General features: G+C 37.6%; 1 protein-coding gene across 3 annotated transcripts in view; it reads right to left on the bottom strand.

Moving 5' to 3' along the window:
- SENP7 (SUMO specific peptidase 7) overlaps positions 1-25331 on the bottom strand; it is a 183821-nt gene that overhangs the window by 129532 nt on the left and 28958 nt on the right. For all 3 annotated transcript variants that reach the window (XM_043992005.1, XM_043992004.1, XM_043992006.1), the window contains exons 3-4: positions 15287-15391; positions 4458-4558 (exon numbers count right to left, since the gene is read on the bottom strand). In XM_043992005.1, coding sequence (XP_043847940.1) covers positions 4458-4558; positions 15287-15391 — 206 coding nt within the window. The remainder of the gene's footprint in view (positions 1-4457; positions 4559-15286; positions 15392-25331) is intronic.

The following is a 25331-nucleotide window of genomic DNA, read 5'->3' on the forward strand; positions in this document are numbered from 1 at the left end:
GTTGTCTAATAAAAAAAGAGGCAATGAGGCATACAGTGGGAATAGCACTAAGCAAGAAATAAGAAGACATGAATTCTAGTTCTAACTCTGCCTATGACAGCTGACAAGTCAGGTTCCTCATTAAAACAAAGATTAAAAAGAAACATTGCAGTCTCCCTCACAGGGTTATGAAGGTGAAATGGAAATTTATTAAGTAACAGAAATGGCATTATTACTTAATTTTTTTTTTTTTGGTGAGGCAATTGGAGTTAAGTGACTTGCCTATGGGTCACAGAGCTAGTGTCAATGTCTGAGGCTAGATTTGAACTCAGGTCCTCCTGAATCCAGGGCCAGTGTTCTATCCACGGCACCAACCACCTAGCTGCCCCATTACTTAATATTTTTATACCTCTCTATCACTATTAAGATAGCAAGGTATGAGGAAAAAGTAATGGATTTGGGGTCAGAGGAGCTGGAGGCACTAAACTTTTCTAGTCTAGTTTTCTCATATAAAAACTGGCTAGTGAGGAAAGAAATGGGAGTGTTAGATTAAATGTCCTTTTATCTCTAAACCTATGAAATATTTGCTTGTAATAGACAGAGATAACTAGTTTCAAAGTCTTCTTATACCAGTTTAAAATGACCATCTTCAAAAGCCCTGATTTCTGTGGTATGGCAATGAAAAAAAAAATGCTTGAAGTAAAAACAATGATTGAGCCAGTAATGGAACTAACCAAATTATTGACAAATGACAATCTGTATCATTTTTAGATTCATGTTGGCCACTTATTAGAATTTGACTTATTAACAAAAGTCTCCAAAAACAGAATTCTGAGGCAATCTTATGCATTTATTAGCAAATATAAAATCACTAAAAAACTTCACATGCCCACAGATTAATACATAATTGACATAAATTTAACATCATTTAAAAATTTTAAATAATCTTTAAATCATCGTGCTGAATAGTCTTAAATCAACCATATAAGTACATGATCAAAGAAACAAGGCTAGGTAATAGCTCATATGGAAAAAGATCTGATTGTTGTAGTGGCCTGCAAGCTCACTGAGTCTACAATGTGATAACTGAAAGAAGCTAACATGGCTGCAGGAATAGAATCATATTGTTTAGACAGAGGAAGGTCTGAATAGACTACATGCAAACAGTTTTCTGTTCTGGGCACAACATTTTAGAAAGAATACTGGCAAGCTTCAGGACACCCAAAGAAATGGACCAGGACAGTGAGTGACTCAAAACTATATAATACAAAGGTCAGATTAAAGAATGGGGAATGCCAATTGATAAATGGTCAAAGGATATGAACAGGTGGTTTTCAGACAAAGAAATCAAAGCCTATCTATAATCATATGGGTAAAAAATGCTCTAACATTCAGGAAATGCTAATTAAAATAACTCTGAGGTACCACCTCACCCTATCAGAGTGGCTTATATGACAAAAAAAAAAAAAGAAAATGTTGAATATTGGAGGGTATGTAGGAAAATTGGGATGCTAATCCACTGTTGGTGGAGTTGTGAACTTATCCAACCATTCTGGAGAGCAATTTGGAACTATACCCAAAGGGCTATAAAAATTGTGCACAGGGGCAGCTAGATGGTGAAGTGGATAGAGCACTGGCCCTGGATTCAGTAGTACCTGCGTTCAAATCCGACCTCGGACACTTGACACTTGCTAGCTGTGTGACCCTGGGCAAGTCACTTACCCCAATTGCCTCACCAAAAAAAAAAAAAAAAAATTGTGCACACCCTTTGATCCAGCAATACCACTGCTAGGTTTATATCCCAAAGGCATCCAAAAAAAGAAAGAAAGAAAATCTATTCAGTAGCTCTTTTTGTGGTGGCTAAGGATTAGAAATCACAGGGATGCCCATCAATTGGGGAATGGCTAAAAAAAGCTGTGGTGTATGATTTTAATAGAATATTATTGTGCTATAATAAATGACAAGCAGGATGATTTCAGAAAAACCTGGAAAGACTTACATGAACTGATGTATAGTAAAGTGAACAGAACTAGTAGAACATTGTACAACAGTAGCAAGAAATATTTTGATGAACTGTGAATGACTTAGCTATTCTCAGCAATACAATGAACCAAGATGATCCCAAAGGACTAATAATGAAGTATACTATCCACCTCCAGAAAAAGAACTGATATTGATTAAACACAGAGTGAAGCTACTATTTTTTCACTTTCTTTCTTTTTTTTCTTTTACTCATCTTCTTATACAAAATGACTAATATGGAAATGTTTTTACATAATTGCACATGTAATAATCTATATCCGATTGCTTACTGTCCCAGGGATGGGAGAGGGGAGAGAGGAATGGAAAAAATTTGGAACTCAAAACTTTAAATAAAAATGTTTATTTAAAAAAAAAAAGGAATGGGGTATGTTTCGCCAAGAGAAGGCTGAGGAAAAAACATGACAACCATCAACTATCTGAAGGGTTGTTAGGTAGAGGGAAGGGAAGTGGGACAAAAATGAGAAGACTCCTTGCAAAAAGAGATTGTTTTATTCTTTGTACTTACATTTCCAGGGCACAAAGGCTCGCACATAGCAGGGGTTTAATAAACTCTTGTTGATTTATTGATTTATTCAGCTTCAGAGGGCAATATTAGACCAACAGATGGAAATTACAGAGAGGCTGATTACAGCTTGCCATTCTTGGCAAAGATACTGGAGTGATTTACCACTTCCTTCTTCAGCTCATTTTACAGATGAGGAAACTGAGGCAAATAGGGTTAAGTGACTTGCCCAGGGTAATACAGCTAGTAAGTGTCTGAAGGTGGATTTGAACTCAAGAAAATGAGTCTTTCTGACTCCAGGCCCAAAACTCTATCCCTTGAGCCACCTAGCTGCCCTTCCTTAAAAAAAAAAAAATTAGAGTTGTTCAAAAGTGAAATAGTTTGCTTTGGGAATTACTAAGTTTCCTGTCACTGGAGGCCTTCAAGAAGACGTTGGATAATCACATCTCCATATATTATAAAGGGAGTCCCTTCCAAATGTGAGATTCTACGAGTCTGAGAATATAGTTTGAACAATATATTGTAAATCATTATTAAAGGACTGGTATGTTGTATGCTAGGCAAATAGAAGGTACTCAATACAGGATGTTATGTCATATAGGCACTTCCAAATATCAGGAAGAAACAAATGGATAAGAATTTATTCCTAATGTAAAATGTTTTGAACTGCCTACTTTCTCTCTGGGATGTGATTTTTTCAGTGTTCTTTCAGTTATTCTGGTTATATCTGGGAGAAAGTCCATTAAGTACCTCCTTGCTGTTCCTCAAATAAGATGCAACATCTCCTGATGGTCTTTTCATTAGCTATGCCCCATGGCTGGAAGGCTCTCCCTCCTCATGTCTGCCTCTTTGCTTCCCTTAAGTTCCAGCCAAACTTCTTTCTGTGAGAAAAATTTCCCAATTTCCTTTCATTCTAGTGTCTTCCTTCTGTTGCTTATTAAAAATTAATCCTGCATATAGCTTATTTTTACATTTTTGTTTGCTTGTTATCTCCCACCATTAAATTGTGACCTCCTTATTTATATGGTTCAGGCATAAAACACATTGTCTAACAAATAGCAGGTGCTTGATAAATGTTTATTGACTGACTAATATCTTTATTACATGCTAATCTCCCTTTCAGCAAAGAAAATGTCTCCGGCAAGCAGCAAATGTGTATTAAGGGAGAAGAGAAGAGATTCTTATTTATACTCACTGATTGACTATTGGATTCCTTTTTCTATTACTGTTTAGGTACACTATACCCAAAGACACAAATCTACCAGCTCTTTAGTATCTGTTTTTAAATACACATTTAGTGTTGTAACAATGCCAAATCTTCAAGAAATTTACAAGTCCCAACAGTAATAGCAACATGATTTATCCATATATTTGTAACCATTACCCAGCATCAATGGTTTAATTAATAGCATCAGGGGGCAGCTAGGTGGGCGCAGTGGATAGAGGCACTGGCCCTGGATTCAGGAGGACCTGAATTCAAATGTGGCCTCAGACACTTGACACTTACTAGCAAGTCACTTAACCCCCATTGCCCCGCAAAAAAAAAAAAAAAAAAAAAAAAAAAAAAAAAAGAATCACACCCTCTCACACACAAATCCAATTAGAATAAAATAATCTTTAATATATATATGTATATAATAAAATAATCTTATCATTCAAACAATATGCTAGATCAGGTAGAGGTTTGTTTTTTTTTTCCTTTTCTCTACAGCAGGAAAATACTTGAAATTTTGATAAATCCTAAGTATTTCCAAACAGAAATAGCAGGTACATTTCATCTGACTTTGAAAGTTTAAAGATAATTGAAGGATTAAGGTTTCAAGTTTTTAAAATTAAAGAATGTCCAAAATCAAAGTACTAACTGGGCTACTTATGTCTGGTTTAAAAAAAAAAACACATCTTAATTATTTGTTCACACATACATGCAACTTACCTGTTTGGAGATGGCCTAGAAGTGACAGAACACCCATGGAAATCCTTTTTACTCTTATGCAAAAAAGAGCTGCTGCCTTTATTTCCTACCCCCTTTATCCACTGGAAAACAAAACAGACAATATATGACAGAATTGAGAAGAAAATAATAGAGTAATATGCTATTATGACACTCAAGAGATACTAAAAAAATATTCCTTATACCTGGATAATGAAGATAGAAAAATGCAGAAAAGTTTATTTAGAACTTCCTAAGTTCACTTAGAAATTCCTAAGAAGGAAAAACAAGGTAGACAAATAAAATTTCAGGAATAACTAGCTTTATGTCATTAGTGTGGGAGAGATTGTGGAATAGTGGGAGTCAGAAAAATCGGGTCCTGCTTCTAACACATATTAGCTGTGTGGCAAAAGGCAAGATGTTTAATCTGTCAGGATCAAAGAACATAAGTTGCAGGCAACTGCCCCTATGCATTGGTGGAACAAATTTCCACACCAGAAGTTCCCCACATGAATGAAATTATAGGCCTGGACCCAAAAATATTATTAAAGAAAAACATACTAATTCACTATGATGCACATGTCAGCATCATACCATTGTTGTTTGGTGTTTTAAAAGTAGGCCTGTAACAGGTATAACACTTAAAAATGACAAAGTAATCTCCACACTCTTCTCATCATTATATCAAGACCTATATACTTTCAGACTTCAGAAGAAGTTGGGGATGAGGGATAAAGAAGTGGAAGGAAAGAAAATAAATGCTTAAGTTTTAAAATAAAGTTTAATTTTCTAAAAGTGATGGAGAATCTGAACAATCCAAAAGGAGTAATAAAAATATTTATACTTAAATAATCTATGCTCTCATCAACATGAGTAAATCCTCCACTGGTGCAAATAACAACCCATCCTCATCCATGCTGTCTTGTCTTCTGTGGTCCTTCCTTAGGTTTTCCATAGCTTCTTCATAGAGCTATAAATAACAATCAGTGCTGCTATAACATGATATGTGATTTTCTAAAAATCATCCCACTATGCAAAATTGTACAACAAAAACCTAATAAGGCTTATAAAGAAAATGGGATTGGGGGAATAACACTCAAAAACTTCATCAGTGGAATTTTTTAAAAGATAAAAACCTAATAAAAACAGTAGTACAGTTTTATATATGTTAAATGGTTAACAAATACATAAATTCTACAATAAACATTGGAGGCTTCCCTTGCCTTAGGCTGCTGCTTGGCCTAACTCTTGTTACCATTAGTTGGTCTAGTCAAGGCCGGCCTGCCTGCCTGCCCTACCTCAGCCATGTAAGAGAAAGTGTGAGTGGGGAGGGAGCAGTACATGGGTATGTGTGGGTAGGAACTTTGCCAACAGCTTCTACCGAACCAGAACATATAATAGATACATAAGGGATGCTGAGTGTTTAGATGGATGGATGGATAGATAAAGATAGATAAGATGGATGAATAAGTTCACATGTGAAAGAATTGCAAATCATAGCCTTGTAGGATAACACATAGAGTGAACTGAAATAGCTGGTATATGTTAGAGATGCATGCATGATTTGTGTGCTCCTGTCCTGCTCCATTCAGCAGGGTTCAGTTTTCTGCATTTTCATGGGCAAAATCATACATGAACAAAAGCTGAATTATGTTCAAATTGTTCCCTACTATGTAAATCAGGGCAGCTACATGGCACAGTGGATAGATATTATTTTTTTTTTCAGTGAGGCAATTGGGGTTAAGTGACTTGCCCAGGGTCACACAGCTAGTAAGTATTAAGTGTCTGAGGCCGGATTTGAACTCAGTACTCCTGACTCCAGGGCCGGTGCTCTATCCACTGCGCCACCTAGCTGCCCTTGGATAGATATTATTAATCACAGGATTGTTGAAAAGAGTTAGCTCTGTGATTTTTAAAGGAATCTTATATCATCTTACATAAGCAGAAGAGACTATATATTGGGGGATAACATTAAAAATGACATTCTGCTCTAATGAATCAAATGCATTTTTGTAAACAACAAATACAGAAAGACACTGCATTCTCTCTGCCTTTAAGTCAATTGCGTGACTATAAAGATGTGATCTATAAAAAAAATCGTTTGAGAAAGTTGCCTATTTCTTTCTTATATTTTCATTATACATATATGTATCTATGTATATATAAATAGATACACATATATCATTTAAAAAATTTTTAAAAATAAGTGGGCATATAGGTAGGCATTAGTCATTCTCTGGATGATCTTTTTAAGGGTGACAATATAATCTTTAACTTTTGCTATTCTTTGATAAATTCCTCTTCCTAAGATTATCTTACAGATGATCCCTGAAAACTCTCAAGATAGTCTTGCCACCGACATGTATTTTTTCTGTGTGCATTTGGTCTGGTCCACTCCTCCCAATTTTATCTTCGATGCCCTATCTATTTCTTTGTACAGTACACCAAGGACTGAGGGCAGAAATGCAGTAATTCCTGTCACTGATAATAAAAAACAGATCATTACTGAAATAATCTGCTATTTACTTTATTCTTGCCAGTTTCATCTATGAATAGTCTTGAGATAATAAAGTTCAGCTGAGTCTCATTCCAATCTTGTTTTCACTTCCACTGTTGTTTGCTGTTTTATGAGGTAATAAATCTTCTCATAATCTTCCACCATTTTCTTCTGTAATGTTTTACAAGTGAAGGTGCATTCTAAACCAAAGGTTATCATCTCTCTAGATAAGGAGATAAAAGAGATAAAGTGCTTGCTCGTAGATCAGATTTCCAGGTGCCTTTGGGACGTTTTGTTTTGGTGACTCTTTCCCAATTGGGTATAAAAGTTTAACCAAAGTCAATATCTTTGCCTTTTCCCATTTCCCAGTTTTCATCAATCTGTTTTAATGAGTCAATTAAAAGTTGTTGATAAATGAGAACAACACTGCCAACAGTTTTCTTTCTTCTAAACTTGATTTTGACCACTGCTCTAATAGCCAATTGTCTGACAACATATGAAGAAGTGATTCCAATATTATTCCCACATCAATAATCAATCAGTTGGGGGCAGCTAGGTGGCACGGTGGATAAAGCACTGATCTTGGATTCAGAAGGACCTGAGTTCAAATCTAGCCTCAGACACTTAACACTTACTAGCTGTGTGACCCTGGGCAAGTCACTTAACCCTCATTGCCCCACAATAAATAAATAAAAAGACAAAAAATAATAATAATAATAATCAATCAGTTGTTTCCTGTAAGGTAAGATATCATCAGGTTCATTTCTTGTGATGTTACTTACTGCTTATCTTCTCTAACATCTTCAAACTCTCTTCTGAAAGAAAGTAGCCATGACATAGAAATGTACAGCTTCTGGTTTATTGTTGATCTCATTTATTCCTCAAACCTGAGGCATATTTTCCAATATATTTCTTACTCCTTTATGCCAATTCACAATGACATCACTAAGTATAAATATATATATATATATATACACACATACATACACACACACACACACACACATATATATATATACTTGGTTTGGAAAATCTTGTCAATTTCTTCATAGAAAAAAACCATTCTACCTTCCACACCTTATAATGAATCTTGATATTTTGATAATAAGCAATAAATATTTTCCTGGTCATCATTTTGCTTAATGTTATCATAAGCACTCCCAAAGAAGATAACAAGGTGTCCCATAAAATTATATTTCTAGTTGCCTTTTAATATAGACTTTACCAGCTCCTTTTTGAAGGAGAACCGGTAAGCAATCTTTTTATCTAGCTGCAATTCCCTTTTGTTTTCTTATTTAGTTTACTGTGGGCATAACTATACTGAAATGTGTCAGTTCTTCTAATAAGCATGTCAATTCATTGGTCATTGAACAAAAGTATCACAATTTCTGTAACTATTAATGTTTAGCAATGATCTAACAACAGTATGATTCTTAACATTGTCTACTCCCTTTTCTATCACTGCCTCATTCACTGCAGTAATCAAAGGCGTCTACCAAGTATCAAGGTTTATTTTGCATTTTTCTTCTTTTCTTGGGCTGCCAAGGGCAAAGAATTCATCACATAGAGACCAACCTTCTAGTATTATGCTTTTCCAAACTCAGCTGTGCTGGTCCTTGGCAGATTTGATCCAGACCTTTCTGGAATGATTGGAACTACTAGAGTTCATACTAATTGTATAGCCTTTGAGAATCCAAGGTTGCCTCCATACCTCAATGAAGCATAAAAGTTGGACTGTGTAACAGGAATAGCCTAAAAGCCTAGAAAAATGGACCTATGAATTTAAAGGGACTGGTTTTATGAGTTGTAAGAGATTATAATTGCTGTGCAGGAAGTTTGTAGTCCTTTCATGGAGCTATATAATTTATTTTAGAGTTATAGCCTTTCTTTGAAAGCAATAAGTTACAATGAGAATTCTCTACTATAAATTTTCTGTAGTGTTAATAAATATATTTTATTCAAGTTTCTAAGCTAAGAAATATAATTTGCTACAACTCATTTTGTTAAAGCTCAAACAGAGGAACCAAGAAAATGAAAACAAAAAGAGAAGGACTTCAGCTACCTCCAGCCTCTTCCCTCTGGAACCCTATTCCTCCCCCAGTTAGGCAGCACAAATTAGCATAGCAAACACATTCACTAATCAGGTATGTAGGACTGGAAGAAGACTAGAGAGGGAAGAGTAAGCTGGAAAGTGTGACATCTCAGATCATAGATAACTCTGGAGGCAGACAGGTGTTTGAATGTATAAATCACAGAAACTTAAGAGATTTCAGAAAACCTAAGTTCAAATCTGGCCTCAGATAATTACTAGCTATGTGAGCTTAGACAAATCATCTAAACCAGGGCTTCTTAAACTTCTTCCACTAACGACCCCTTTTTGCCCAAGAAATGTTTATGTGATCCTAGACATATAGGTATACAAAATAGGTATATATAACCTTTTACTGTTGCCAAATTTTTCACAACCCCCACATTCAGTTATATGACCCCATTTGGAGTCATGACCCACAGTCTAAAAGCTTTGACCTAAACTGTCTGCCTCAGTTTCCTCATCTGTAAAAGGGGGATAATGACACCTGCTATCCAGGGTTGTTGTGAGGATCAAATGAGATGATATTTGTAAAGCACATTGCAAACCTTAAAGTGCCACATAAATGCTAGCTGTCATCATCATCAACATTATTATTATTATCATAACATGCACAGAGTAAAACAGGAGAATAGGTGTCTCTTTTTCATTTAGGAAGGTGGACCTTTGCTGACACTAGGGGCAGTAAGTATCCTTACCAGGCACAAAACATTGTTTTTCCAAGTCCTACCAGCTCAGATTGCCTAAACTTCAAGAGAACAGGGTAGTGTCCTCAGGGAGGAGCAAACTCTTAGAGCAAGCACTACACTTTGGAGAAAACACAGGCCACTGGAACCACAGAAGCTGGTGGCAGGCCTGGTACTCTATCCATTGTGCCACCTAACTGCCAGTGGGGGTCAGACTTTCCTTCCAAACTGACTTCTTCTGGCAGAGCTTTCAGCAGTGCATTGGGCATTGTATCTAGTATGGTCAGGGACTACATCTCCTCTAAGGTGATGGAACTGAAAGGTGACACCAGACTGAGCACAGGACCTAAGATGACCAGAAGTAAGCAGAGCTTCTGCAGTTCTAACCTTTGACCTTCCTTCCTGTCACCTAAGCAGGCATCACCTTCCTTGTAGCTAAGCAGGAGCTAACTGTCATCCCATCTCTCTCCTGACTGTTGTGGTTAAACTCCTTGAGAGGGTCATCTACAACACTTCCTCTCCTCTCACTCTCTTCTTAACTGTCTACATTCTGGCTTATGACCTCATCATTCAACTGAAATTGCCCTCTCCAAAGTCACTAATGATCTCTTTTTTTTTTTTTAATTTCTTTTTTTTTTTTTTTTTTTGGTGAGGCAATTGGGGTTAAGTGACTTGCCCAGGGTCACACAGCTAGTAAGTGTTAAGTGTCTGAGGGCGGATTTGAACTCAGGTACTCCTGAATCCAGGGCCAGTGCTTTATCCACTGAGCCACCTAGCACTAATGATCTCTTAACTGCCAAATCTGTGACCTCTCTGCATGCAGCCTTTGACACTCACTGTTGATCATCCTCTTCTTGACACTCTCTAGGCTTTAAGAACTCTGCTCCCTCCTGGTTCTCCTCCTCCCTGTGTAACAGCTCCTTCTCAGTTGGCTTTGCTGATCTCCAGGTCACATTTGCCAGTTGTGGGGGACAGCTCACAGGGCCCTCCCCTGGCCTTCTTTTCTTCTCCCTTTATTCTGTTTCACTTGGTGATCCTATCAGCTCCATGAATTCAGTTATCCTCTGTATACTGAGGATTCTCAAGTCGACTTATCTAGCCCTAACCTCTCTGCTGACCCCCAACCTCACGTCTGTAACTGCCTATTACACATCTCAGATTGGACATCCCATAGACATCTTAAACTCAACATGTCCCAAACTGAAACTTGTTATTTGTCTCCCCAAACCCTCCATTCTTCCTATCTTTCCTGTTACTATCAAGGGCACCACCATCCTCCCCATCACCCAGCCTTGCAACCTAGATGTCCTGATGTCCTCCTTGACTATTACTTTCTCTCACTTCCCCCCAACCTCCCTACCATATCCAATCTGTTGCCATGACCAGTTGATTTCATCTTTGCAGCATTTCTCAATATGCCCCTTCTTCTCTCCTGATACTACATATTGGTCAGGCATGAACAAACCTACTGGTTTGGTCTCCCTGCCACAAAGCCTCTCCACACTCCAGTCCATCCTCATTTCAGCCACCAAAGTAATTACTCTAAAGCACAGGTTCAACTAAGTCATGCCCTCCTTTCCCCACACAACTCAAATGGCTTCCTATCCCCTCCAATATAAATACAAAATCCTCTTTTGGGAATTCAAAGCCCTTCATAACCTACCCACCCCCACCTTTTCAGACCTCTTAAACTGTGCACTCCTCCATCAAGTTCTCTTAGATCCAATGACACTGGCTGCCTTCCTCTTTCTCACATGATACTTCAACTCCTGAATCTAGGCATTTTCAGTGACTGTTCCCTATGCTTAGAACGCTCTTCCTCTTCACCTTGACCTTCTCACTTCCCTGGTTTTCTTCAAGTTTCAGCTTAAATCTCAAGCTTCCACAGGAAACATTTTCCAAGTCCCCCTTAATTCCAGGACATGCCCTCTTGATGATTTCCTATCTATAACTTGCTTGTACATAGTTGTTCACATGTTTTCTCTATTAGATTGTGAACTCCTTGAGATCAGGGATTATCCTTTTTTTGTATCCCAAGTATTTAGCACAGTGCGTGACACACAGTAGGCACTTAATGTTTACTGGCTGACTGCCTGAGTGCCATGAAAGAAATAAGAACCTCTTAATTCTGCTCCCACTTCTGTCTTGTCTAGCACTTAAGAAAGCAGCAGGAGTCTAGTCTGATAGTCCTGCTCCTTCCTTTGCTCATTTCTCTGGCTGATGTGAAGGAAACTGGAGGCTGGAGGTTGTGTTCCTACTCTTCTCTCTTGCCTTTGGGCTGCTGAGGAAGAACACACTAGCAGGTCTTCCCCCACCTATGTTTTCTGGTCAATGAGCTGCTCAGGAAGCAAGAACCTGATGTCCTAGAACTCCTAACCTCCTTCCTGGCCTCACTTGCTAATCTGTGTCTGCTCTGACCTGTTACAGCTCAGTCAAGTAGAGCAAGCCTGGCTTTTTAACTTTTTCCTTTCTCTTTCTTCCTCTCTTCACTGGTCAAAGTTAATATATTCAAGATGCCAAACTTGGCCATGAAGAGATAATCCAGTGGCATCCTCTTTACAGGAAAAAGTTGTGTGCCTTCAATATGTATGATTATTGTTAAAGATTGTATATTGCACTCAGAACTGAGAGCTTTATAGTTTGTTAAACTAGGAAGTATCCTGATGATATATGGATGGTGTCATGGTAGTTCAAATTCTACTAGCCTGTCATGTTAATTATTGAGCTAAGAATTCCCCCTATCTCTATTCTGATGGTTCCCATCAAATAATTCTCTATCTAGAGCAAAATATGCATAGATTTAAGGTTATAGTAGACTTAAGAACCAGTGGAAATGGAGCTGGCCTCAGTACAGCAGGGTTGTGAACATTATCTCTAATACCTTATCATCCAGCCTAGAAGGCAAATTACTTGCCTGTTGTGTTTATCCAAATAAATTTGGAGATGTCTGAAAAAAAAAAAAGATCCCATCACACCATTCACTTCTGGTGGCATACTTCCTTGGTCAGGAGGAGATATAGAAACAATGCAGTGATAGCACAAGGGGCAAAAGAATATGGGGAGTTGGGGAAAGGGATTGGGAAGATAAATGATAATACCACCATGATGTTAAAAAGAAAAATGTTAATGCCTTTTGCCATTCTCTCACCACCAACTTTCCTCAAGGTCCTAATGTATTTATTCTCTCTCCCCACTAATTAACTCAACCAAGGCCTGAAATCAATCAATTCTACTTCTATTTGAATGAGTTTCAGGGCCAGGACCAATTAGAAACAAAAATAAGACTGAAATCCAGGAACTACTAAATTTGCAGTAGTATTGTTTTTAACTATTTTTCATTACAAATATATATATTTACTAGAAGTTAAATAAGGTTTTTTCAGCTGGAATGGGAAACTAAGCACCACCTACAACCATTTCTATTCTTCTAAAAGTTCCTAAAAGACAACTTGAATATGAAGGGTTTTTTTAATTTTTTTTTTTTTTTTTGGTGAGGCAACTGGGCTTAAGTGACTTGCCCAGGGTCACACAGCTACTGCATATGAACTTTTAAAACAAGATCCAATCATAAGTTAAAAACTGCCTATAAATATAACAATGATTATTAATACTGGAACCGGTGACATACTCAACTCTTCATATAGTCAACTTTTAGTGGCTCTGTGCCTCCCCTCCCAATTAAGTTCATTTCCTATACACAATAATTATACCATAATCATAATAACCTCCTTCCAGAAGCAATTATCCTAGCTTGGAGGTTATTTTTGTTTGTTTGTTTGCTTAGTAAAGGATTAACACACTAACGCAAGATTAAAATTCTAGGAATATGTTTATTAAGCCCAAAGACAAACAGCTAAATAATTTCATAATGTATTTCAAATAAATAAAGGTGTTCTGTCTCATAGTTAAATACAAATAATAAATTAAAACAATGCTGATGGTAAAAATTTTCCTTTGACAAAGTCTGAATGAGTGGTTAATTGATCATAAATTATATGAAGAAAACTGAATGTACCTATTCTAATAATTTTTTATCAGGAACTCTCTAATACTGGCTAAAATAATCATAGTTTATGAGTTGAAAGGAACCCCAAAAGCTATATAGTTGTTCCCAGTTCTGAACAGGAATCTCCTCTACGACATGGCCAACAAGTAGTCAATGAATTTTTGCTTGAAGACTTCCAAGAGAAGGAAAGCCATTTCCTTTTAAGATCGCCTTTTCCACTGTTGGGTAACTGCAGTTGTCCTCCAGTTTTTATTTACATCAACCTAAATTTCCATCTTTCTGACTTCAACCCACTGTTCCAATGTTCTGAGCAGAAATCTAATCCCTCTTCCACATTATAGCCCTTCAAATACTTGAAAATAGCTATCATGTCCCCCTCCTTTAGTCTTCTGTCTTTACCTCAATTTCTTCAACCAATTTTCAAATGAGAAGTAAAGACAATGTAAAAAGAAAAGACAGGTATAATTTTTTAAAAGATAATTGCTCAGGGGACAGCTTGGTGGCACAGTGGATAAAGCACCAGCCCTGGATTCAGGAGGACCTGAATTCAAATGAGGCCTCAAACACTTGACACTTTCTAGCTGTGTGTCTCTGGGCAAGTCACTTAACCCTCATTGCCCTGCAAAAAAATAAAATAAATAAATTTTTTTTAAAAGATGATAATTGCCCATTCTGAAATTACTTTTAAAAAGAACTTCAGGTTATTCTCTATTCTCACTGACCTCCTCTGAATGCTTAGCAATTTATCAATGTCCTTTCCAAAATGTCTCACCTGACCGGAATTAAACATAATATTCCAGATGTAGTCTAACTAGGACATAGTGCAACAGAACTATCACTTCTCTAGTCCTAGACACTGTGTCACTTTTAATAAAGCCTAAGACTCTTTGCTTTTTTGCTTTCCACTTCACATTGCTGATTCATATTGAATTTGCTGTCCAGTAAAACCCCAATAGTTTTTAAATGAACTGCTATCTAGCTATCCCATCCCCCATCTTAAATTTCTAAAGTGGATTTTTTTAACCCATGAATAAGACTTTATTTTTATCCTTATTCAATTTCATATTATTAGATTAGTCTGTCAAAAATCTCTCTGGATCCCAATTCTGTCATTCACTATTTTAGCTACCTCCCCCACTGAAAAAAGGAAGAAAACAGTTGAAAAACCTGAGTTTCCTCAACAGAAAAATCTTTTGGGAAACATATGTCATTCTTTTTAAAAATACAATATATAAGTATCTTAACATGAAACAAATAAGAGTGAAATTTACTCCAGATTTCCTTTAATTGTATGCTTAGTCTATTTAAAATATGTTGATTTACAAAAGAAAATTTATAACTATTCAATTGTTCAAAACAAGGTATAGCTGAAGATAAAATCAATAATAAAAACATGATCTTAAAACATAACAAGAACCACTATAAGTTGAAAACTACAAATGAATAACTAGAAAGAACAAGAAAGGGGCAATATAGGAAATTAAAATTGCTTTAATAAAATATTTTATACACTTTTTTTAAATGTACACATAAAAGAAAGTAGTTTTCATTTACCCCCAGCAAAGGGTGGTCCCTGTGGTCAGAGCTTCTGAGTCTTGACAGAGGTGCCTGAACCTGAGTATCTTCTTGCTTTGATTTTGACTTCTTTGGTATTCGAAACTAGAAAGAAAAAGCCATCTTTTTATTATGAATTCAGGACTAAATTCAGTACTTGAATTAGATAACAAAGCATTCCATATACTCTGAATGATATACAAAAGGAGCGACTGGGGAAAGGTCACACACTAACAAATTTAGAAATTCAGTGCTTTATGTTAGAACAGTAGTTTCCAGCCTATGGGTAGAAGAAATGAGACAAGGGGCTGATTGTAGCCATATGAAAATAAAATCATCTTTGTGCTGAATGTCTTATATGTAAATTTTGGTCCACACCAATGATTTCATTCAAAATACATGGATACATGCAAATAAGCTATGTACAGGATATGTTGAAAATAATCAATAGAGAGAAGATACTAGAATTAAGGAGGAATCTGAACATGTCTCCTACTGAAGCTGAGACTAAAACTGGAACTTGGAAAAAAAGCAGAGATAAGGAAGGGGAGAATTCCAGGCATAGAGGATGTTATTGTTGTTGTTGTTTGTCCTTCATTCTCAAAGAAGACCATGACATCAGGAGGTGATATCATGACTTATAGTAATTTGAATTTAAGTTAGGGAGCACTGCGCAAAGTCACCAGCTTCACTCTCTCCTGCAGAGTCATCTGAGTCCAGTAGCAAGATATGCATCAGTTTGGAGATGGCCATGGATGTTTAAGGCAATTGGGGTAAAGTGACTTTCCGGGGGTCACATCACTATTAAGTATCTGAGGTGACATCTGAACTCAGCTCCTCTTGACTCCAGGATCAGTGCTCTATACACTGTGCCACCTACCTGCCCAGCCAGTGAAAATATAGTAAGATGGACTATCTTGTTTAAAGAATATCAAAGAGGGGGGCAGCTAGATGGCACAGTGGATAAAGCACCAGCCCTGGATTCAGGAGTACCTGAGTTCAATTCCAGCCTCAGACACTTGACACTTGCTAGCTGTGTGACCCTGTGCAAGTCACTTAATCGCCATTGCTCCCAAAAAACAAAACAAAACAAACAAACAAAAAACCAAGAATATCAAAGAGACCAGTGTCATTGGATTGAAAAGTATGTTGGAGGGGCAGCTAGGTGGCACAGTGAATAGAGCACCGGCCCTGGATTCAGGAGGTCCTGAGTTCAAATCCAGCCTCAGACACTTGACACTTACTAGCTGTGTGACATTGGGCAAGTCACTTGACCCTCATTGCCCCACAATAAATAAATAAAATTTAAAAAAAAAAAGAAAAGTATGTTGGAAGGAGGGGGAAGAATAAAGGAGTTTTGAATACCAAACAGAGAATTTTATATTTGATCCTGGAAGTGACAAGAAATCATCAGAGTTTATTGGGTAGACAGTGACATGATCAGACTTGCACTTTAAGATCACTTTGATAGTTGAGTATAAAATGGACAGGAGTGAGAAATGATTTGTGACAGGGTGAACAACCAATAAGCTAATGTAATTGTATGGGCATGAGGTAATGAAGTTCCTGTATCAGTGTGGTGGCAGTATCAGAGGAGAGAAGGGGGAGTATTTGAGAGATAGTACAAAGGTAAAACTGACAGGTCTTAGCAAATGAGTAGATACTGAGATTGGGTGGGAGTTGGGTTGTGTTGGGTGTAAAAGAGAATAAGAAGTCAAGGAGGACATCTAGGTTGCAAGGTTGGGTGATGGGGAGGATGGTGGTGCCCTTGATAGTAACAGGAAAGATAGGAAGAATGGAGGGTTTGGGGAGACAAATAACAAGTTTCAGTTTGGGACATGTTGAGTTTAAGATGTCTATGGGATGTCCAATCTGAGATGTGTAATAGGCAGTTACAGACGTGAGGTTGGGGGTCAGCAGAGAGGTTAGGGCTAGATAAGTCGACTTGAGAATCCTCAGTATACAGAGGATAACTGAATTCATGGAGCTGATAGGATCACCAAGTGAAACAGAATAAAGGGAGAAGAAAAGAAGGCCAGGGGAGGGCCCTGTGAGCTGTCCCCCACAACTGGCAAATGTGACCTGGAGATCAGCAAAGCCAACTGAGAAGGAGCTGTTACACAGGGAGGAGGAGAACCAGGAGAGAGCAGAGTCCTTAAAGCCTAGAGAGTGTCAAGAAGAGGATGATCAACAGTGAGTGTCAAAGGCTGCATGCAGAGAGGTCACAGATTTGGCAGTTAAGAGACCATTAGTGACTTTGGAGAGGGCAATTTCAGTTGAATGATGAGGTCATAAGCCAGAATGTAGACAGTTAAGAAGAGAGTGAGAGGAGAGGAAGTGTTGTAGATGACCCTCTCAAGGAGTTTAACCACAACAGTCAGGAGAGAGATGGGATGACAGTTAGCTCCTGCTTAGCTACAAGGAAGGTGATGCCTGCTTAGGTGACAGGAAGGAAGGTCAAAGGTTAGAACTGCAGAAGCTCTGCTTACTTCTGGTCATCTTAGGTCCTGTGCTCAGTCTGGTGTCACCTTTCAGTTCCATCACCTTAGAGGAGATGTAGTCCCTGACCATACTAGATACAATGCCCAATGCACTGCTGAAAGCTCTGCCAGAAGAAGTCAGTTTGGAAGGAAAGTCTGACCCCCACTGGCAGTTAGGTGGCACAATGGATAGAGTACCAGGCCTGCCACCAGTTTCTGTGGTTCCAGTGGCCTGTGTTTTCTCCAAAGTGTAGTGCTTGCTCTAAGAGTTTGCTCCTCCCTGAGGACACTACCCTGTTCTCTTGAAGTTTAGCAATCTGAGCTGGTAGGACTTGGAAAACAATGTTTTGTGCCTGGTAAGGATACTTACTGCCCCTAGTGTCAGCAAAGGTCCACCTTCCTAAATGAAAAAGAGACACCTATTCTCCTGTTTTACTCTGTGCATGTTATGATAATAATAATAATGTTGATGATGATGACAGCTAGCATTTATGTGGCACTTTAAGGTTTGCAATGTGCTTTACAAATATCATCTCATTTGATCCTCAAACAACCCTGGGAGATAAAGAAAAGGCATTAACTTTGGCAATTAAGAGATCACTACTAATCTTATGAAAATGAATGTTGAAAACTAAAAAATTTTTTAAAGTACCTACTATGTGCCTGGAACTATGCTAAGAGCTTTACAACTATTATCTCATTTGATCCTCACAACAACCCTGGGAGAGACGTGCTATTATTATCCTCATTTTACAGTTGAGGAAACTGAGGCAGACAGCGGTTAAGTGACTTGCCCAGGGTCTAAAGTAAGATCTGAACTCATCTTCCGAACATCGGGTCCAGTGCTCTATCCACTACACAACCCAGCTGCCTCAAATAATGTGTATGTTTTCTCCCCCATCAGACTATAAGCTCCTTGGAAGCAAGAGGTATTTTTGCTTTTCTTTATATGTGCCTGGCACATAGTAGGTGCTTAATAAATGTTTGTTCATTTGATTTGATATCAGAGATACAAAACTGCATTCCTAAGTCTGAACTTGATTAAAAGGACATTCTAGGAGTCTAAAAAAAAAAAGAGAGATCACTAGTGACTTTGGGGAGATTCGTTTCAGCTAAATAATGAAACTGGAAGCCAGGACTACGGAGAGTTAAGAAAAGAATGAGAGGAGAGGAAGAGTGGAGATACCTATTGTAACACAAGCATACATATTTGTAGGGAGTAGGGAAGCAGACAACTGAAAAGGAGAGATTATTTAAAAAAATGAGAATAGGGGCAGCTAGATGGCGCAGTGGATAGAGCACCAGCCCTGGAGTCAGGAGTACCTGAGTTCAAATCTGACCTCAGACACTTAACACTTACTAGCTGTGTGACCCTGGGCAAGTCACTTAACCCCAACTGCCTCACTAAAAAAAAAAAAAAAAAAAAAAAGATAGAGAGAATAGATATAATAGAGGGTGTAATCTGTTGTAGAAGACGAAATATAATAGAATCATTTGTGTATGTTTGCCTTGGCAAAGAGAAGGCCTACTTCTTGGTGTGACATGAGGTAAAGGAGACCATAGGAAGAAGGCATGGATGCACCTTGATGAGAAGGGAGAAGAAAAACTATAACTCATGCTCAAAAATTACCATTCCTTCTCCCCTGTACTCAGTGTAACCTTACCTTCATTCTAGCTAACTATCTTGAAAGGAAATCAATATAATAAACAATTCATACTAATTCACTAATGGCTGATAGTTTACTATGCTAACATTCCTATGGGGAAACATTTCAAAATAGATCATTTTAAAAGACAATACCTTAACTCAAAAATAAATAAAATAGATGAGTGGATAGATAAATAAATAAAGCTAACAGTAGAATTTTAAAGTCTGACAGGGCATATATTTTTGGACAGATGTTATTCCAGGACCTTTCAAATCACCCAGGTTTAAAAAAAAAATTGCACATCTACCAAAGAATGGTTGAAGAAACTGGTATACAATTATAATGAAATATTATCACACTGCAAAAAACAAGGAATATGAAGAACTCAGAAACTTGTATGAACTGAAGATTGAAGTAAGCAAAGTCAAGAGAACAATATAAACAATGTATATAATAATGTAAATGAAATTAAACTAAAATAAAGCTGAACAAAGTAAGTGAAATTACTCATCTTAGACCCTGAGAAAAAATAAGGAACCACCTTCCTATTTTCAGCAGGGGAAGGAATTCTTATATAACAATGCTGTAAAAAAAAAGTCAATAATTTTTTTCTTTAATAACATCATATAAATTTAGGAAATAGGTTGGGGACAGTGAACTCCATAGGGAACTTTGCCCTGAAATTAAGAAGATAATAAATAACAAAAAAACAACGGTATTTTACTTCTCTCTGTGTGTTGTTGTGGAGGGGTTGGGGGAAGAAAGGAAGGACAGAAGGAATTTATGTTTATCTCCCTGACTCATATGGTACTGAGAAAAATGATCATTTCTCCCTCATATTAATAATCAGTTATTGAATTAGGACCAGGATTTTTTCAGAAACCTGTAAGTTGTTCAGTCTCTGAAAGACATTGCTGATAGAGATTGAATTAACTTTCTCCTCAATTTTGTTCAGACCTCACCCAACCTTACAAGGAATTTACTCTAAGGTGGGGCAAGCCCATTGTGCTCTATACAGGTATAGATGAGGATAAATTCTTTGATCAGATTGTCCAAGACTGCAAAACTTAGAAGTCAAATCAAAGGTACATCCCCTCATTAGAATAGACCCATCTTGGGGCAGCTAGGTGGTGCAGTGGATAGAGCACCAGCCCTGGAGTTAGGAGGACCTGAGTTCAAATCCAGCCTCAGACACTTAACACTTACTAGCTGTGTGACCCAGGGCAAGTCACTTAACCCCAATTGCCTCACTGAAAAAAAAAAAAAAGAATAGATCCATCTCTCATTATAATATTCATTCTCTCATTAATTATTAACCAATAAGAGCTGATTTCCACTCTCAGGCATACTTACTTTTCCAAGGGCATATTAATCTGTGAGCCTACCACCACGATTCATCTTTGGCATTTGAGAGTATAACTGGACCATTTTATTGGTAATATGCTAGCATTATTAATGAAATGATTAAATTAGCCAGAAATTATGTCTCTCAAACTTTTTTTTAATGTCACAGTACACTTAAATTCAGATTTGAAAATGATATAGACATTGAGAAATTTGAATAAATCAGGAAAGTTGCTAAAAATTATTTTGTTGCTCCATACAAAGTCCTGGGTCAAACTTAATTCCTCATTTCTCTCCTTCCCCTTTGTTTTCTACTTTCTGTCCCTAATTTTGGGCCATATTTCAACTTTATAAAATAAAATGTAGTGATCTACAGTTCTCAATATACTACCTTGAACTCTGAAGAAAGATACTACATCAATCTAACAAATATAATAAATCAGATTATTACTGGATTTAAAGTATAATATTCTAGAAAAGGGAAATACCTTTATAAATAAGCATGAGTTCTTAAAAACACTCTCAAAATACAAAAATAATCTCAATTAAGCACAACCTTAAAACATAATATTTTTAAACAAATGATAGATGGCCAAGTGAGATCTCCCAAATTTCCTCTCCAAACCAATATAAAAGTGTCTCTGAATCGTTCCAGAAGCAAGGAAGCAGCCTACCAGCCCTGTAGGAAAGATCTGTCTTGTCTGGATGGGAGGGAAATGAAGTCCAGGAGCATCAGCAGCAGCAGCAGCTTCTAGACTCACAGGAGGGGGCCTGAAGCAAGGCTCTGAACCTGGGGCAAATTACCAGTAAGGCTTCACCCACCTCTAAACCAGCAGCTCCCTGGGGTGGTGAACAGTCTGGGAAGCATAGCAGGGACCCTCACCTGGCACCCCACAGCTAGCTGATACCACCAGGGAGGCTTTAACTGCACTGCTAACCAGTAGTGAAGTCCCACCTAAGCCTGGTCAACATCAAGTTCCCACCCCTGTGACCTCCCAGCAGAGATACTCTTTCCAGGTCAAACCAGCATAAGGGAGCTCCAACCCTCAGCAGATTGCAACAAAATTACCCTTCCCGGAACTGCTAGCAGAGGGACTCAGTTACCATAGCCACCCAGTAACAGGACCCCTACACTTGGGCAGCTTGGAAACAAAATTACTCCTTCAGGGCCTGCTAACAGAGAAGCCCTGCTAACAGAGCAACCCAGCAGCAGGGCACCACCCCTGTAGAAGACCAACAATAAGATCACTTCTCCAGAGCCAGCCACCAGAAAGACTGTTAATTTTTGCAATCCAGCACCAGGACACCACCCCTAGAGAAGGCCAGGCCCCACCCAGGAGAGGTCAAAAGGGAGGACTAACCCCCCAATACTAATCAGAAGGGAAACTTACTCTACAAAGAAAGCAAGCATCTAAGCCCTGAAGCCCACTGAAAGCCAGCAGTAAGACCCAGAGTCTCAGCATAAAAACTTGGGATAGTGTAGGAATAGAGGCTAACTCTCATAAAAACATCAAGGCGCAAAAATGAGCAAAAAACAAAAAACAAAACAAAAAAAAGCTTGTCTGTTGACAGTTACTATGGTGATAGGGAAAATCAAGGCATAAACATAGAGGAAGACAATAGTAACAAATGTCTACAGGAGACGCTTCAAAGAAAAATGTAAATTGGTCTCAGGCCCAAAAAGAATTCCTGGAAGAGCTTAAAAAGGACTTTAAAAATCAAATTAGAGGGCAGCTAGATGGTGCAGTGGTAAAGCACTGGCCCTGGATTCAGGAGTACCTGAGTTCAAATCCAGCCTCAGACACTTGACGCTTACTAGCTGTGTGACCCTGGACAAGTCACTTAACCCTCATTGCCCTGCAAAAAAACAAAAACATCAAATCTGGCCTCAGACACTTAACAATTACTAGCTGTGTGACCCTGGGCAAGTCACTTAACTCCAATTGCCCCACCAAAAAAAACAAACAAACAAAAACAAAAACAAAAAAAAATCAAATTAGAGAAGTAGAAGAAAATTGGGGAAAGAAATAAAAGTAATGCAAGAGAACCATAAAAAAGAAATACAAAAATTTACTGAGGAAAATAACTCCCTAAAAAACATATTTGTCCAAATAGAAAAGGAAATACAAAAGATCACTAAAGAAAATAATTCTTTAAAAATTAGAATTGAACAAATGGAAATGACTCTAAGACACACCAATATACAATAAAACAAAATTTAAAAGGTTTTAAAATAGAAGAAAATGTGAAATTTCTCATTGGAAAAACAACTGACCTAGAAAATAGGTAGAGAAGAAATAATATAAGAATTATTGGACTACCTGAAAGCCATGATAAAAAAAAGCCTCTATAATATATTTCAAGAAATTATCAAAAAAAACTGCCCTGATATATAAGAACCAGAAGGCAAAATAGAAATTAAAAGAATCCACCAATCACCACCTGAAAGAGATCCCAAAATGAAAACTCCTCAGGACATCATAGCCAAATTTCAAAGGTCACAGATCAAGGAAAAAGTATTGCAAACAGCCAAAAAGAAACAATTCAAATACCATGGAGCTACACAGTCAGAATTACACAGGATTTGGCAGCTTCCACATTAAAGAACTGAAGGGCTTGTAATATAATATACAAGAAGGCAAAGGAACTCCTTTGCAACTAAATTGAATATATTATTTCATGGAAAAAAGTGACATTTAATGAAATAGAGGACTTTTGAACATTTCTGATTAAAAGGCCAGAGTTGAATAAAAAATTTGACCTCCAAATATAAGACTCAAGAGAAATATAAAGAGGTAAAAAAGAAAAAAGAAAGAAAAATTGTAAGAAATTCAATAAGGTTGAACTGTTTATATTTCTATAGGATAAGATAATATTTTAAAGTCTTAACAACTTTATTTTAAGAGTAATTAGAAGTACATGCAGAAAGAGGATGTGGTCATAAGGTGATACTGAAGGGACAATAATATTTATAAATCTTAACTTTATTATTAGAATAATTAGAGGAAAGAGAAATGAGGGTGATGCAGGAAAGACATGAGAAAAAAGTCAACAGCTTGAAAAGACAAATGGAAAAGCTCTCTGATGAAAATAACTGCCTAAGAATTAAGATTAAACAAATGGAAGCTAGCGACTTTATGAGAAACCAAGACACAATAAAACAAATCCAAATGAATAAAAAAGATATAAAGCAATGTGAAATATCTTCTGGGAAAAATTGCTGACCTAGAAAATAGGTCCAGGAGAGATCATTTGAAAATTATTGGTCTACCTGAAAAACCATGATCAAGGAAAGAGCTTAGATATTATCTTCCAAGATATTCTCAGGGAAAATTGCCCTGAAATTCTAGAAGCAGAAGCTAAAACAGAAATTGAAAGAATCTACCGAATTCCTCCAGAAAGAAATCCCAAAAGGAAAACTCCTAGAAATATTATACCAAATTCCAGAGTTCTCAGGTCAAGGAGAAAATATTGCAAACTGCCAAAAAGAAAGAATTCAAGTACTGTGGAGCCCCAGTCAGGATAGCACAAGATCTAGCAGCTTCTACATTAAAGGACCAGAGGGCATGGAATATGATATTCCAGAGGGCAAAGGAATTGGGATTACAATCAAACAAAACTGAGCATAATCTTTCAGAGGAAAAAATGGGACTTTAATGGAAAAAGGTCGTTCAGGTATTCGTGATGAAAAGACCTGAACTGAATGGCAAATTTGACTTTCAAATACAAGATCCTAGAGAACCATAAATAATTGGAGGTGGGGGACATACTTGGAGTCATACAGTAGGTGACTGTCTTATGTCTGAGGCCAGGTTTTAGCTGGGATCCCCCTGGGTCCAGGGGAGATGCTTTGTCCACTGTGTCACCTAGCTGCCTCATGATGATATCTTTAGGGTTAAATTGAGGGGTGAGGGGAATGCACTGGGGGAGGGGGAAGGGCAGAGGTGAAATCCTACATGAAAGAAACAGGAAAAGGCTTATGGAGTGGGGGAAGAGATGGGGAGGAGCAGGGCAGAAAATGAATTTTACACTCATCAGAAAAGGCTCAAAAACCTTAAACTCAGAGTTGCCTCAAGGGGGGATTAACATACACACCCAAAGGGCAGCTAGGTGGCGCAGTGGATAGAGCACCGGCCCTGGATTCAGGAGTACCTGAGTTCAAATCCGGCCTCAGACACTTGATGCTTACTAGCTGTGTGACCCTGGGCAAGTCACTTAACCCCAATTGCCTCACCAAAAAAAAAAGAAAAAAACACCATACACACTCAAATGGGTGGAATAATCTATTTAATCTGAGTAGTAAATGAGCCTAACACTCATCAGAATTGGCTCAAGGAGGGAATAACATGCACACTCAATTGGGTGAAGTAATCTCTCTAATCCTGCAGGAAAATAGGAGGGAAAGGGGATAAAGAGAGAGGGGAAAAAGGAAGAAGGGCAGATCGGGGGAGGACACAGACAGAAGAAAATCCCTTTTGAAGAGGGATAGGATGAAAAAAGATGGATAATAGAATAAATATCATGGGGAAGGGAATAGGATGGAAGGGAAACAGTTAACAATAGTAATCATGA

The sequence above is a fragment of the Dromiciops gliroides genome, chromosome 3, assembly GCF_019393635.1.
Source record: "Dromiciops gliroides isolate mDroGli1 chromosome 3, mDroGli1.pri, whole genome shotgun sequence".
Lineage (NCBI taxonomy): Eukaryota > Metazoa > Chordata > Mammalia > Microbiotheria > Microbiotheriidae > Dromiciops > Dromiciops gliroides.